Consider the following 15,711-nt stretch of genomic DNA (forward strand, 5'->3'; position numbering starts at 1 on the left):
TCTCACACCGACTATTATAAGTGTTGAAACATCCATAAAAAGTGAACAAAAATGGCCTTATCTCCTACCAGACACAAATTTAACATGATATAGGATCAAGTGAGTGGGGCCACTAACCTAACTTGACCAGGCAAACACTCCAGCTGTATATTTTCATAGATCAGCCTATTCCAAATCTGGGACTTTCCCCAGGAGGCATAATGGCAAGACAGGTGGTTTCTTCCTCGTTCCTGCTGTAATCTCCTTGCCTTCCTATTCCCCAGTGGAAGACCTGGAGAGAAACGATGGGTCTCCAGCCAGGCCCTATCACATGAGCAGCTCTTTAAAGAAGATCCTGAACAAATTCAATAAAAGAAGAAAGCTCAGCAGTCCTTAAAATATATCCTGGAAAAGGTTTCTACTAAAACACAAGACTTCCTGCCTTACAAGGAAGGTTATATATATATAGTATGGCACTTGTAATTCCTGGGACAAGTTACACACACCTGCCAGTAATTTCACACACCAGTTTATGCAATCTACAAAACTATGCAATTATATCAAGGGAAACTTATTCTATCCATGCACCATCATTGGTATTTATACTGTTTTAGGGTGATGTCACGTACCCAATAGCTGCTGCTATTGTGGTTGAAAATTCACAGTATATGTTTTCTACATAGTATGTTTCTGCAAAAAAAAGCTTGGATTTTTATGTATACTACCATCTTGACCTGAATTTGAGAAACTATTACTAACCTCTATTTATACACAACAAGCATACAAGCCATCCAAGAGGAGCCATTTGTCTCTGGGATACAATTTCAAGTATATGACACTGGGAAGGATACAATAAGGGACTGCCAAAAATACTGACAGTTAATATTTCATACACCTTGACAAATCATTAAGCCACTTTGGTGATGACTTAAAGTGAATAAAGTGCACATTTATACACGTGATTAGAATTATCTGAACAAACATTCACTAATCAATTACACATTCTTTCCCTTGAAGTATATCGGCTCTTTCATATTTTAAATGTCCACTAGGTGGAGCTGTAAGCTCAATTGATCACCTGAGCGCTTAAACTACCGCTCCCCTGCACAGAAAGAAGCCCACTATTCCAAAGCATAGCTTTAACCTCAATGAATAAATGATTGGGAAGAGATTTAGTTACGCATCCTGCTGTATGTTGAGCCCATTACAGAATTTAAAATCCTTCAGCAAAGAGCTGCTTAAGACTGGTTGAGCTAGTAACTGCTTACAGGTCTTGGTACAATCCTGGAACATCTAAAAGTTGGTCATGTTTTTTAAAGCTGAAGTGGGAGTTTTCATCCAGGCTTTTAAAACGCACCTTAACCTGAATAACATTACATGGGTGCCATGAAATTACATTGCAACCCAGTAGCAAATGTCTGCAGTGACTGCTTTGTTAAACCATACTACACTGTTGAGGCAAGTGTAACAACAACTTAAGGAATGTGCTATTAATGGGATTCTACCGTTAATCCTCTCAAACATTACAGAGCATCATACCAAAGAATGGTAATGTATTTGCAAAGAATAACTAAATTGTTTAGGCAGACCTGAGAAATATTTGATGCGTCACATTGTGGACTTCTGTGCTTTCCACTTGTTTGCCAACTGCAGGTTTTGAACAATAGTTTGCAGAAGCCTTTAGAAAGTCCGCTTTCTAAAAAGCGTTTCTGAAATACAGTATACTGAATTTCCATTGTGATAATCATAATGAGTGGTGCACGTACATTCTGCCGAGTGCTGCTTGTGGTTGCAGAGAAATTAATGGGCTGTAGATCCAAGACAAAAACGGATTCCACAGGGCTGCACCAGTGCTACAGTATAACCTTCAGCAACAGTGACATGCACAGACTTGCACTTGCCATTTCAAGAGAGAAATGTTTGTATTGGTATAAAGGTTTGGGTAGATGTTACATTTAACATCTTAACATTGTTGAAATGTGAAATTCTTAAAACTACAGACCGGGGGGGTGTCAACCAACTGATGATTCAAATGCAACTGTAAATAGACGTTTCTCTTAACTGCTTGAAGAACGTTGCTCACACTCCCAAACTGGTGCATTGATACTTGAGTGCCTGGTCTTGACCATGTCATTGGCCTGTGAAAAGTCTGAAAAACTATTTCCAACATCCTCGTTGGCCAAGTTTTTTTTTACCCATTCTGTCCATCATACGAGCTCTGAAGTTTTTTTAACCAAGGCAAGATCTAAATGAAAGGATAGATGGATTATACTGTACATCAAGCCTCCCAGAGGAAAAATAACTTTTGGTTAACCACATTCAGCAAGTAGTCACAAGTACAACTTTCTTCAATACACTTGCAGAAAGGTTTCCGATACTTAAAAGCTTTACTGTCCTGCACCTCAAAGCTGGGGAAATACATTATCAGAGTTTAAACCATTACCGCTGTCCATGTCTGTCCTGACTATTGCAGTCTGGACAGTACACGCTCCCCCCTTACAAAAGGCTGGACAATACCCAAGACCTTGGCCCCTTCAGGGATTAGTTTAAGAGAAGCACAAATCTGACCCAAAGTACTGTACAGCCCCAGAAAAGTTTTTCAACCAAAAGTACAATTTATGTGGAGTAGTCCATTTTAGCATTGAGACTTCCTTGTGGTTTCAGAAGTTCAGCACTTACATATGTTGTGCCTCTCACTAGTTCTGAGAGAAAGCAACAAATTATTCCATTAAAATACTAAAACGTAATAAATTAACACATTTAAAAACTAAGAGGTCTCCACAGGACAAACGGGTAAAAAAAAAAAACTCTGGTTCAACAAGCATGCTAGATAGACCTCTTTTCTGATTTTCAAGGTATAAGGTAGAGAACTGCTGCAAGAAAATTGCTCTTCCCATTTCAAAAGAATCAGTTTTTCAAAAGCCCAAAATTAACAACCTTTAAAGGAATTCAAATCATCTCCCAGTCCTGGGCTAAAAGGCACCACATGCACTGCTCAAAAGAGACCAAAAAACTCCATGCAAACACAGATCCAGACAGTTTCCACAATGAATCTTTTAGATTTATTTTAAAACAAAGTGCTCAGTCACATACAGGAAATAAATAATAGAACATGAATTATTCAACCATATATATTAAAAAGTTTTACAGATACCAGTTTTACGACAAGAAATCGAGATTGTTGGTGCCAGCGGCCCTCTCGGGAGTTCTTGTGGCACTCGACTAACAATGGAAGGCATTTGCATATGTTTGTGTAACATACAGCTTTCTAAACGGTAAGGATCCATCATGCATTTCCACATGGTTCCGACCTGAATACGGAGCAGGGCTTCTCCTGCAGAGTAACTGGATCAGGCATGGCTAATGGGCAGCTGTGCCATGGAGTGAGGCAGCAAGGGCGGAAAGACCAGGGATGACGGAGAATGAGCTGTGAAGACAGAACCGGGGCAAGTCCATCAGTCCCTCAGTTTGCACAAAGACCCAAAGCACCTCGGCTGCGCCGCAGAAACAACCCCACTGGCTGCCTCGCTCCCGGGCACCCTGGGAAGCCACCATCTGCGTGTCAGCTCAGAGGAAAATAACCACCACCGTGCACAAATGAAGCACTCCACATTTAAACCCCCCCCCCAAAAAAAATCCAGCTTGTTTGTTAAAATAACCCACCAGTTCCTTTGCACTTACAAGAAGGGGTTGCACGGGCCTGTAAAAGCCATCTTCCCGGCTCAGATCCTATTTTGGGCCCAGGCAGCCGAAGTACTGGGTTCCACATTGCTTTTCGACTATAGCTTTTCAGAACACCCATTTCACATGGATGACATCAGTGTTCCTCCATAAAATAAATGTGCTTGTGGTGTTCTAGCAGAAGGGCGTGAACCCCCACCCCCACACACACACACACACCTCAAAGAGGTTAGCTCAAATATTGTGCGGCCGCAAAGCATATACAAAAGTGCCACGCTGATCCCCCAGGGCACCTCTCGCCCTGCTTACTGCCAGACTGGTATAGGAAACCACGATCCGCACAACCTGTTCTACTCACCATCCATATAGGAGTGCAAAGCAGTCAGCATAGGGCCATCTGGCGGGACATAGGCTGAGTACTGCAGTTCCTCCATCATCGGAGGAGAGAGGCGGGAGGGCTGCATTGTGGACACCGGGGCTGTGGAAGAATGGTTAGGGCTCACATGCTTCTTGTGACGAGCTCTACAGTTCTGGAACCAAACCTAGAAAGCAAACAAGTCCAGATTAATAATATAAAAAAAAACAGGATAATCGTGGCAACATGACGCCGCCCCCCCCCCAACCCAGCCGCACGGAGAAGATATCAAAAGACTCGTTCGAGAACAGCGAAAGCATCCGCTACAAAGCCGATACAAAAACAAAAGGCCTTTGTGAGCGTTTTTTTTGGGAAAGAGGTATTGTGCACCGCGAACTTGCGGGGTGAAAACGTGACCACTTGAGAGAGTGAGAGAGAAAGAAACGGCACTTCAAAGCTGTTATTGTCCAAGACAAAGCCATGAAGAAATTTCATCAGCTCATTCCTATTTTTAATTTGTGGAAATGCATTTTACCACTTTCATTCCTCCCCCCCAATTCCAAAAAAGATGAGCATTATTGTACTTTAGCTTTATTAAAAAAGTATTTTGCAATTGATGCATCATTATACAATAACAAAAAGGAAAGTAAACAAATGACTGGCACATCATGCAGGAACCTACCTACAAGCATAGTTGTCTTATTCTATGAAACTGACTTTTCAGTAAATGGGCAGATGACAAATTAGACTACAGTGAGAAAAACGTTATACATCTCAAGGTCAATTTCAAAGACATACAATCATTTCCAATCTCAAGCACTACTTTTTACTGCCTGAATTTAGAGCACAAGCACAGATAGATTCTAAAAAACTGAACAAATGCAGTTGGAAGAGACTTACAGCTTTAGGAAACTCAGATGAGGCCCCAGCTGAAAATGCAAAGCTCTAACAATCAAAAGATGATAACCAGCTCAACTTCATATGCATTTTTAAAATGGTAAAATTTGAACCTGGATTTTAGGATAATCATAGCTTACGTCACCTTGGAGCAGAACATTAGTTTATCAATGTTGAAATTGTTGCACTGAGTAAGTCCGGTTTTACAAGAATACTTGGTGCAAACGCGATCCTTTGTTTAATGGTCCAACTTTTAAGTATAGACAAGTTTGTCACCTTGGAGTTTCATTTTTCACAAGACGTTTCGCAATGCAAGAATGTGCACGTTTGGGGAATCAGAAGGTTTTGAAGGAGCCGTGGTATGATAAATGGGCCACAGTAATTAACCCTTCATCTTTTTTATTCTCAGCTAGCAGGAATGCAGACAGATATGCATTCTTCCAGCACAAAAAATGGACTTCTTTAAATGCAACCAGTGTGAATTTAGTTCATATTTGACTTCCAAAAGCAAAGTAAGCAGTCCTAGATCCATTCATGAGACTACACTAGTTCAATGTTTGTCCCAAACAATTTTCTTTACTTAACTGGTTATTTACCCCCTTGGCTCCTATCTCCAGTACCTCTGCCCATCTCCTCTCATTGTGCACATCTTGTGTCTTTTTCATTTGTCATCCTGTAAAGTGTTTTAAGAAGCCACCTTTTAAAAAGGTGCTATATAAAATAAAGTAATATTTTTTAAGCACTTTGAAAACTGGTGCCGTTTATTCATTACATGCCAACAATCCCCCCCCATGTCAATGCGGAGGCAAGTACAAGTGAATTTGAGGCCAAAGACCAGTCACTTTCTCGACCATGGTCTCATGACGGACAGCAAGGACGGTCCTACCTGTATTACTCGTCTACTGAGGCCTGTTCTTTCTGCTAACTTCTGAAGAGTTTGTGCATCTGGGTTGTTGTCCTGAGCAAACTGGGCTTGCATCACCTATACCAACACACACATTGACAGAGGCTTTAACCAGAGGAAACCTTGAACAAGCAAGTGGTTGGTACGACGATGGTCTACAAACAGTAGCACTCTTAAGACCGCAGTCCATGAGACCACAGGATAACAGGACAGCCCATCTTTTGAATATTACTGGAGAATTCATTGTTCAGGACTTAAGTCAGTTTCTCACATCTAGATAAAAAAAATATTTTAAAAAAAAGGTCACCCTATATTCCCCACCATCATGAAGGTGTTCTACAAAGGACATCTGGAGATTTAACGATGGATTAGTAACTACCAGCAAGCACCAAGATTATTTGACAAACTTCCAACACCACCACAAGAATATCCATTTACGTGCAAATAGAAAAGGTCAGTTTCAGGGTTGGTTTTTTTTAACCTCTGGGACAGAGGAGCCGGCCGGGTTTACCTGGAGCTGGTCCGCTGTGAAGCTGGTCCGAGCTCTCTTGGCCGGTTTGGGTTGGTTGACTTCCTGTTCCGTCGGCATCGCTCCTTCTACATTTACACCACTTCCTGCGGTTACAAACAGTTCAGCGAGGACTGCTTTTCGGATGTGCAAAGAGCAAAACACTCAAACACTGAACAGATCCCCCTACGTTATTTCTTTAAGTTAAGTCTTCAAAAAAAAAAAACAACTAGATTTTACCTCCTTGCAGCTATTTAAAAAGATCTTCTCACTCTGGTTTATTTACTCACTTGAGTCCTCTTACCATTTTCTACTGCGCGCTTGAGATTATCCAACATGCAGTCGTAATGCGTCCTGCAGAGAACTTTTTCTTCCACCAAAGCAAACTCCTCCCCAGTGGACAGCTGTCTCTTGCAGGAGAAGCAGGCGAAGCACGCCAGGTGATACACATTCCCCTTTGCTCGGCGAACCCAGTCTGTCGAGTGTATGTTTCTACCGCAGCGGGCACAACGGGTCCCATATCGCCTGCCCGGGGCAGAAAGATCGGGATTAAAACCCAACACTGGCGTGCGCAATGCCCACACAACGGCTGCCCTCAGTTGTTCAAGTCCGTACCCGAAGCCACACCAGCTCACTCTGGTCTCGGCAGCATTGAGAGACCAACTCCCCAGTGCTGGACAAGTGCTCCATCCAGGGGTGACCACCCCCCCAGCAGTGCTGGTCCCCCATGTACCCACAAGTACCACTGTCGTCCCATGAGCAAGACGTTCTACAGCAGAGACTTGAACCTGCCACCTCCCAGGCATGAACCCAGAGACTTACCCACTACACTGACCTAGGTAGGGTTACAATTAAAAAAAGCATTGCTTCCTAGAACAATCTGGTAAGAAAATACCATGTACATCTCGAATTAGGCATACTACTTTTGTTATTAGTCATCGCAAGCTTATTCTCCATCATTATTTTGGAAAGCCAAACTATGGAAGCTCTAAAGAGAATTGTTCCAGCTCTAAAGTTGGAGACAAGCCAGAGTAAATATTAAACAGTTTCCCTTTGGTTTACAATATGGCTATTTTATTACAGCTGTTTGACTCTGGCATAGATGGTCTGTGCTTAGCAATTACCTAAATTTGAATTTATTGTACATGCAATTTTTAATGGTGTACTGCATGCAATTTAAGCTCGGCAATCTGGAGAATTTATGACCACACATGACAAGGCTATTGACCCACATTTGCTCTCGTCTTAGTGTTATTAAGGTCAACCAAGGCTGAATTAAAAAGGTTCTAATAACTATTATATTGGTCAATGTCACTGCAGGTAATCTCCCCATGAAACAAAACCTAGACTAAAACAGAGTCAGAAAAACCGAAACGGCACGAACAGAGGTTAGAATGGGATGTAACTAGTCAAGAGCAGCCGCAAAAAATCAAGATACAGTGATTATCGTCTATGTGAATGCGGAAAACTGTGAAGACTTTAAATACCTAGAAACGCAGCTACTGTCTTGTCTACCTGAAATAGTCCAGTTTGCAGAACACTTCCTTCTCTTTGATGTAGCAGCTGGTGTGTCTGCCGAGCGACGTCCTGCACACGCTGCAAGACAAACACCTCACGTGCCAGCACAAGTCATTTACCTAAATATTGGAGGAAAACAAAGGGACTTAACAGCGCGTCTCGCGTGGATTTTTACACGCCTTTTTCCGTCCTTCTCGGCACACTTGCATTCACTATTCACTTGCACGCGTTTCACGAACAACACATTTAAAAACGAGTCAATACAAGTCTGGGGAAACCCACGTAACATATATATATATACACACACCCCTTTGGCGTAAGTAAAGCCATTTATGCTAGGATATTTCTGAATCATTGAAAACACCGATCAACAGTTACTTTAATACGTGCGGGATTGTGTGCAAAACCGTTTTCGACAACACCGTGAACCCCATTCGAAAGCATTGCTATTAGGTTTTAAGATTAAGCAACAAAACTCAAGCAGCAAAGGGTCATTTTGAATTCGGAACTCGCCTTTATCTTCCATAATTTCTAAGCGCAATGGAAGAAAGTAATTTTAAACCAATAAATATCGAAGAAGGAATCACCGGGTTCAATTTTCGAACAAGCGCCTGTTTTTTTTTTCCGTTTAAGACATAAAATCCATCTCTTCGCTTCCGACGTTTCCAGACTCTAACACGCCCGGCCAGGTGTGCAAAACTTTCACAAGCGCGAGTAACGCGAAGGCGCGCGTCAAGTACACATGCGCCTCCATTGTCTTACCTTAAGCAGGTATTTATCAACTATCTCCAGACCGCAGCTGGTGCAAATGCTTTTTCCCAAAAGAGAGGCCGAAGTCATCGCCTGCGGCGAGGACGAAGGCGACAGCGAGGAGGACTGGGAACAGGAATCGTCCTCAAAGATCTCCTCGGGCGTGCTCTGAGTGACACGGCGAGAGAGCATTCATGAAACAAATCAATTAAGCACAAAATACATTCTAGGTTTCAGTCCGAACATTTAGACTCTAAACACGTTTGTCACAAAAAAAAAACTTCCATTTTCATGAGAAGTCGCAAATAACCGGGAGGGGAATCTTATTTCATAGTAATATGTTTATGGAGAATTAGAACAGCAGCTGAAAACGACAGTTTTAAATTGCCGATTTAGCCATTGACCGCAGGTGGAAAAAGCAGCACATCGCAGGTGAAGTTATAGTCCTTAGCCATTAGAAACGCTGTGCATTTAACGCGTCCGACGGTGGCACAAAAACTTTTACCAGCTCAGTTTCCGTCCTGGGTTTCCTACATCGACCGAAAGACCCAGTGGCTGCCCCTTCGCAATCTTCAGACATGACGAGAAACTAAAACAAAAAAAAAGCGGGGAAAGACGAAAAGAGTTTTTACAGCGCTTCACCCAGGAGAACTACGAACACAAACCTTAATGATTCGAGCAGCCTTTTAACCTCTGCGTAACAGCCCATAAATAACATCCACTTGCCTTTTCACCATGACAACCTCAGCGACGATTAAGATGTCATGTAGTAAGTAAATATTCTACCCCTTGCTTACAAAAACAGAAGCCACTCGAAGTTAATGCTTATCCTCCGTGTATTATTCTGTTAAGATCTGCATTCGGGACTCGGAACTGGTTAACACAAAGGTTTAGTCCCCAAAGTATCAATTTCTGGTGTCAATCAAAACCAGTTTGGAGTCAGTTGGAAAAGGGAATTGATTTTTTAATAACAGCAATTAAAAGAGCAGCGTTTGCCCCAAACGTCTTTGAAAAGGGTAACCCAAAGGTGAAGGGTTTTAATAAGCTTCTCGAGGACTAATTACTCCAGATTTAACAGGGTGCGTCTTCCATTGCTAATTTGAAGGAAATATTGGGAATTTAAACTGAAAAGCCGTCTCCCTCGTTTTAACAGGCAACAATTACAGCTGCAGGTGATTCAAACTGATCTTTTCCAAATGGAAAACAGTTTTCGGTGTTTGTGGCTGATAATTGTGTGCACGTACTCGTTAAATCGAAATACGGACCCTTTTTTTAAAGGCACAGAATCCTCAGAGACAACATGTTTATAGCAGCAGTGTCTCAGATACTGCCTATGCGTACCTTACAGGAAAAAGAGTTATTTTAACTAACAGCCCGCAAAATACCCACCCTACCCTCTTTATAAACGATTAATCCAATACAGCATAGACGTGTAAATCTATGAGGTGTAAACACCTACAGTATGGGGAGTCTACAGAGAACAGTAACATTAAGGCTCGAAAAAACGAGGTTTTCCGAAAAGAAGCAAGTTTTCGGAGGCATATGAAATCACAAAACAATAAAGAACCCCAAGATCGGTCTTAGGCATTCAAGAGCAGCCCAAGTCATGCGGGGGGAAGAAACGTTTCCACTTACCGTCTCGCTTGAGACTGCATTCAGGGCATTTCCTTTATCTTCTGCTTTGCTACACACAAGCATTTGTTCACCTTTCCAGTACATTTTACTTTCAGACTCGACTGTCGTACATGCCCCCCCCACCACCCCCAAACACAAGGTTAACCCCCCGTGTAGAAATCCCGAGACGATTCCCAATCGCGTTATTTCTCCCGATCCACGAAGACCAGCAAGTTACTCCTTGAGTCCCATTTTACAGTTTGCCTAAAGCCCATACTCTCGTAAAAAGTTTTGTTTTCGGCAGGGAGGAACTTTTTTTCCCCCCTCAGTGTTTTCCTGGCGTTTTTGGCCGCACCTCCTCGTCTGATACACGCCTATGGATGTGTTTGGTGGTTGTACGAGGAACATGGTTATGAGACCAACGTCAGAATTACCACAATAACTTTTTTTGACTGACTTTTATCTCTCATCAGTTGGCAGGCTCGTGCGAACACTTAAAGAGAGCGCTCATGTTTCATCTTTGCTCTGCACCGCCCAAAGGTAAAAAAAAGAAAGAAAAAAGAAACACGAACAATTAAAACCAGCTCTGCCGAGCCTGCACACTGCTTCCGATTCTTGTCGTTATCCACCCCTGAACTGAATCCTGAACAAAAAAAAAACAACAACAACATTCAACGTTTTATCTCGCAAAGGCGCAAACGATCCTTAAAACCTCTCCCATTAAGATTAACCCGTAGCATCTGGATGACAAGATAAACTGGCGAGGTTTTTAGTTTATTGTCAACCAACCAACCACCTGCACTTGCTAAGTGGTACCTCGGGATACCAATATAGCATCAGCGCTAATGGAACTCACTGATGCTGAGGAGATTTGGAGAAACCCTAAGCGATTGAATAAAGACCGGGTTAAGGCGCTGCGTGTCGAGCACACAATAAAGAACGCGGGTTTGTTTTTAGCATTGTAGTAATTGTTTCAAATACCCCCACAGTTTGATTGACAGCTGTCACACCTGAACTCCCTTTTCTGCTCCCGTTCGGGCACGAATCTGTGTTGCGGAGTTAGAAACGTGTTTAGGAACCACATACCCAAGCGCGACGCGTTTACTTCTGGTTAATTCTCAGCCACTCGAGCGCCCCGAAAGTGAGAAATACAGTTCCACCGAAAGACTGGAGATGTATAAAGAGCGTCGTAAGTTTCGTTTTTTTTTTTTAATATTCATTGTTTTTCTTAACCTTCAACTTCTCGCGTCGAAAAGTACAACCTTGACACGATTCCTGAGATGATGCACGAGGTTCTGAGCGGCCATGTGTGTCTTAAGGATCTGAAGGGATATTTCAATCAATGACAGTCGGTCTTGCAAAGCCTTTTCTGTTCAGGTTTGTTTTTCTTACGTGTTCAGTAATATATTAGTATTCACAAAGTAAAATAACGTGTCAGTCTTGGAAGGTACTATAGAAAAATAAATAAATATGTTGTAAGCTATTATATTTCATTCGATTTCGTTATACAGATTTAAAACACGACGAGACGTCTAAAGTATGAGTAAATAATTAGGTATCAAACTGATATCTGTTATTTATATATTATATATACAGTACCAGTATACTATATAATCGTTATATACAACGTTCTGTTGGTTAAGATCATCGTTGGTATTAATCCTACACAGCAAAATGTGTTGACAATTATAATGAAAGTATCCCAAATATTTTAAATAGCAATGCGTTCCTTCCAGTTTTATTGAAATGTCTTCTGAGGCTTGTTGTTTAAGCAAAATCTTATTGTGAAAGCGAAACAGGCTACCAGTGGAAAAAACATTAAATACATTGTATTCATTTTTTGTTCTTAGTTTTGACCTATAAACACACTTGCAGAGAATGTTTTATCTCAATGAATCTGCAGCGTACTGTAACACCACCTCCATACAACGTGGTAGAAAAATTGGGTGTTTTTTTGTGAACAAACCGACATAATAGGTGTCATTGTGAGTGTAGAATGTCTGCTTCCTTGTCATTATTATGTTGACATAAATCATTCTAAATGAAATTATTTCAGTCAGTTTTTCTACCTGACAAACATGAACAATAACAGTAATTATAGACTCAATACGTTTTATAAGCAGGTATAACAAACGTGTTTGCATACCTTCAGATAAGCGTTGTACTTTGTTCCCATTTCATTTTGAATATTTTTATGTTATATGCATTTTAAGGTAAAGACATTGAGAAAAATCTTTGTATGATTTTCTCTCAATGTTTTTGATTTTTATCAAATCACCCCCAATAAACAAGAAGTGCAATTCATACACCATAAATGTTAGCCAAATAAAATAGTATTTTTAAACAGATCTGCAGCTGTAAAATGTTTTTGCAGTATTATTTTTTCATTCGTATTATTATATTAGCATCTATGTATTGTGTGTTCTTATGCTGGGATAGAGGATCAGTGGGTGATTTTGGGAGGGGGTTGATAAGAAGCGAACTTTTTCAGTCAAGTACTCTGAAACCATTAGCTTCGGTTTGGGTAGTTATTTGTTATTAAATACGTGATTTGTTTTTCATTATCGGTATTTTTAATCAAGAACACACCGCACCGATAAGCCAATAATTCCAGCGTCATGGAAGACTACTTGCGTGCGCCGGTTTCGAATACAAAAGGGAAGTCTCACACACTAGGGCGGCCTGTCTTTAACCATCACTCATTTACAAAATATTACTATTTAAAATGTACATTTCTTCATCACAATCACCGTAAGTATATCTTCTCATAACCTAAACATATGTAACTTCACTTCCTTTGAAGATTGAATGTCAAATAATCATTCGATTAACATTTCGGTGTTGTTGATGTGTTTATTAATATTGTACATATTAATAACTATTTAAATATAGGAAACTAAATGGCTCATTTATGATGTGGAAAAAGCTTGGTAACATTGTACGAGTCGGGGCTCCGGCCAGTGCAGTTCAGTACGAAGCTCCTGGAGTAACTCGCTGCAGTTGTGAATGGTCTCTTCCAGCAAAAAAAAAACACGTCAGTCCACTTAGAAAATAACCTCAGTATTTGCATATAAGAAAATCTACTTTTCACAATTGTAAAACTAATCGCATTGTATAATTGTCTAATTAATCTTATCTAAATGGTTGGCAATTTTCTAATGACATTAAGACGCCGGTGTATATTTTAACACTATAGATTTTCTTTTATATGCACATCAGATATTATATAGCCAATGAAGGTCCCACCACGCACTTTCAATTATATAGATTAAAATTACAAAAAGGTCCAATTGGCTGTATCCGATCCCGGGAAAAAAATGTATATTTAAAAAAGCGATAAACAAATTGTTAGAAAAAATCCACCCGTTCGAAGAGTATATGATGATTTTTAAAAATAAATACCTCACAAAACCTACATACCATCAATACAGGTTTAATCCTACAGGAAATGCACTAGTCTGAAGGGTGTCTTTTTATGTATTTTCTACAGCTTTAAACAAACCTTTTCGTTATTTGACGGGATTCGTTATTTTTTATTATTTCAAACAAGAGACATTCACTGTCATCTACGAGTATTTCCCAGATATAATAAGAAATAATGACACAAATAAAAGTTATTTTCATTCCAGATGTTAATATGCCATTTAGCCAATAGCAATTTCATGCCTATAGTTTGTGTTATACACGACATTACAACGTACTACAGTATATCACTGTCATTGAGTATTAATAAACTACGTGTTGTCCTTTTACTGTTTAAATATTGCTGCCATAATGTGTACAGAATCATCAAACCAAAAGTTTGTTTTATTAATCATTCTCACTATACTCACTTTGTTCATTTTCGTCATTTGCTTTTAAGGTCCGGTTGATTCATAATAAAGAAAAGGGAACGTACTTCTATTTTATCAAGTACTGTAGGACTTTCCATAACGCAAAATTAAGAAAGTTTAGGAAAGAGAGGAGACCAGCCGGCACCGGTCTGGTTGCTGATCCCTTCAATGTTTGTAAATAAACGCATTTGATGTAAAAATAACGTTTCAAAAAGGTAAATTGAATTGGCTAGTAGTGTAACTGGGCGATTGTTTATAGCTACATACTGTATAACAGCAAGTTAATTCCTTGTTTGTTTTTATGTTAATGTAGCCTAGTCTTTCAAATCAATCTAGAAGACAAATGCGCTGCGATCGACGCTCACTGCTTATGTCTTGAAATTCGCCTCTTCTTAGCTGCTTTATCATTTGCCGCCCTGTGCGTAATGAATTTTGTGATGAGGATTATTTTTCTTATTAATACTTGAAAATGATGTCGGAGAGTCCTAATCTTCATCAGAGGAAGTGGTTAACTCCTTCCCGCAAAAGTTGGTTTATTAGTACGGCGGCATTTGAAAGCAGTTAACGATTCAGCACTTAAGCCAAACAGATCAACTGGGGCAAAAAAAAAAAACTCACTTTCATAAGTAAAATATGTGATACATTTTGGGTGGTAATGAATATGATAGTTTCCATATTGTACGGGCTCTCTTGAAATGAGAAAAGTTCTTTCAGATGGTGCAGTTGGACAAATCCTGACTTTGGAAAGGAGAAAGGAGTCAGCCGAGCAGGTGGAGCCTTTTTCTTACGATTCACAAAAAAAAGATCAAGCCGTCTATTTGTAAGTCATTGATGATGCTGACATATGGAAACGATCTTTATGGGTTTGCCCAAGCAGCGGGACAGGTAACGACGCTGCACTGGATTCGTGCGCAACGCAGCGCGTCTACTATTTTGAACACTAAGGCTATAACTTCTCAGCGGCGATTCACAAAATATTCACCCATGTCCCACTGTATACTTCCCCAGTGTCAGAATCACTGGGATTTAGAAGGTGATCTCTCCCACTGAATGCCAAGCAATTATAATTCTGTCTGCCTCGCCCGCTTTAACTCAGAGCAGTTCTTTAATTATGAAGACATCGGAATTTAGAACAGGAATATGGAGGGAAACATTAACCAGAGATGTTTCGCTGGATCCAAGATCAACCTTTTAACTAGGATACAACAAATCCCGAGTATATCCTTCATGGGGAAACTCGGTTTAGATTTTATTTCCATGACATCAGGAAGCAAAATAAAAGTCGTTGAAAAAGGTTACACGTCCTTACTTGCTTTTTGTATGGAAAAAGTCGGAGTCGGGCAGGAGCCGGCGTTTGCGTCCTCTCTCTAGTTCTGACTGACCGACAGCAGCTGAGAGGATATAGCTTTGTTTTCCCGGCAGTTTTGAGCAATCTGTGCTGTTCAAGTTGCGTTTCTGCGCCAACCGCTGAAACTAAGACAGTTGTTCAGGATTCAAAAGCAAAAACACACTCTCCCAGAGTCTAGTATACCTAGTAAAAAAAAAAAAACCTAATTATTTTTAATTTGCTGAAAAGGCAATGGGTTTCTACAAGGATGACATTTTCTTAAGTGTTAATTTGATCTACTGGTACGGGTTAAATGAGGGACAAAAAATGTTCCCTCAAAATGCA

The 15,711-nt window shown here is 40.4% G+C and overlaps 2 protein-coding genes across 2 annotated transcripts in view; one reads left to right on the forward strand and one right to left on the reverse strand.

Moving 5' to 3' along the window:
• slc44a5b (solute carrier family 44 member 5b) overlaps positions 1-378 on the forward strand; it is a 100,340-nt gene extending 99,962 nt beyond the window's left edge. Inside the window, exon 22 of the mRNA XM_069193999.1 lies at positions 264-378. Within this exon, the coding sequence (XP_069050100.1) occupies positions 264-376 (113 nt within the window). The 3' untranslated portion in view covers positions 377-378. The remainder of the gene's footprint in view (positions 1-263) is intronic.
• A 2,637-nt stretch (positions 379-3,015) lies between these two features.
• LOC102696063 (LIM/homeobox protein Lhx8) lies at positions 3,016-10,816 on the reverse strand. Its single transcript, XM_006634759.3, has 9 exons — positions 10,228-10,816; positions 9,098-9,181; positions 8,605-8,760; positions 7,840-7,961; positions 6,629-6,849; positions 6,328-6,431; positions 5,799-5,894; positions 4,019-4,202; positions 3,016-3,406 (listed from the first exon to the last, which is right to left on the reverse strand). Exons 1-9 carry the CDS (start codon positions 10,309-10,311, stop codon positions 3,330-3,332), a joined length of 1,128 nt encoding a protein of 375 aa, XP_006634822.2. The 5' UTR covers positions 10,312-10,816; the 3' UTR covers positions 3,016-3,329.
• Positions 10,817-15,711: the final 4,895 nt, after the last annotated feature.

This window comes from Lepisosteus oculatus, chromosome 9 (genome assembly GCF_040954835.1).
Source record: "Lepisosteus oculatus isolate fLepOcu1 chromosome 9, fLepOcu1.hap2, whole genome shotgun sequence".
Classification (NCBI taxonomy): domain Eukaryota; kingdom Metazoa; phylum Chordata; class Actinopteri; order Semionotiformes; family Lepisosteidae; genus Lepisosteus; species Lepisosteus oculatus.

Excerpts from the sequence above, each read along its gene's own strand:
- LOC102696063 (XM_006634759.3), bottom strand. The coding sequence starts at position 10,311 with ATGTACTGGAAAGGTGAACAAATGCTTGTGTGTAGCAAAGCAGAAGAT. Across the intron at positions 9,182-10,227 it reads ATGCAGTCTCAAGCGAGACG|TTTCTCGTCATGTCTGAAGA; the intron begins GTAAGTGGAAAC and ends TTTTTGTTTTAG. Across the intron at positions 8,761-9,097 it reads CCAGGACGGAAACTGAGCTG|AGCACGCCCGAGGAGATCTT; the intron begins GTAAAAGTTTTT and ends CGTGTCACTCAG.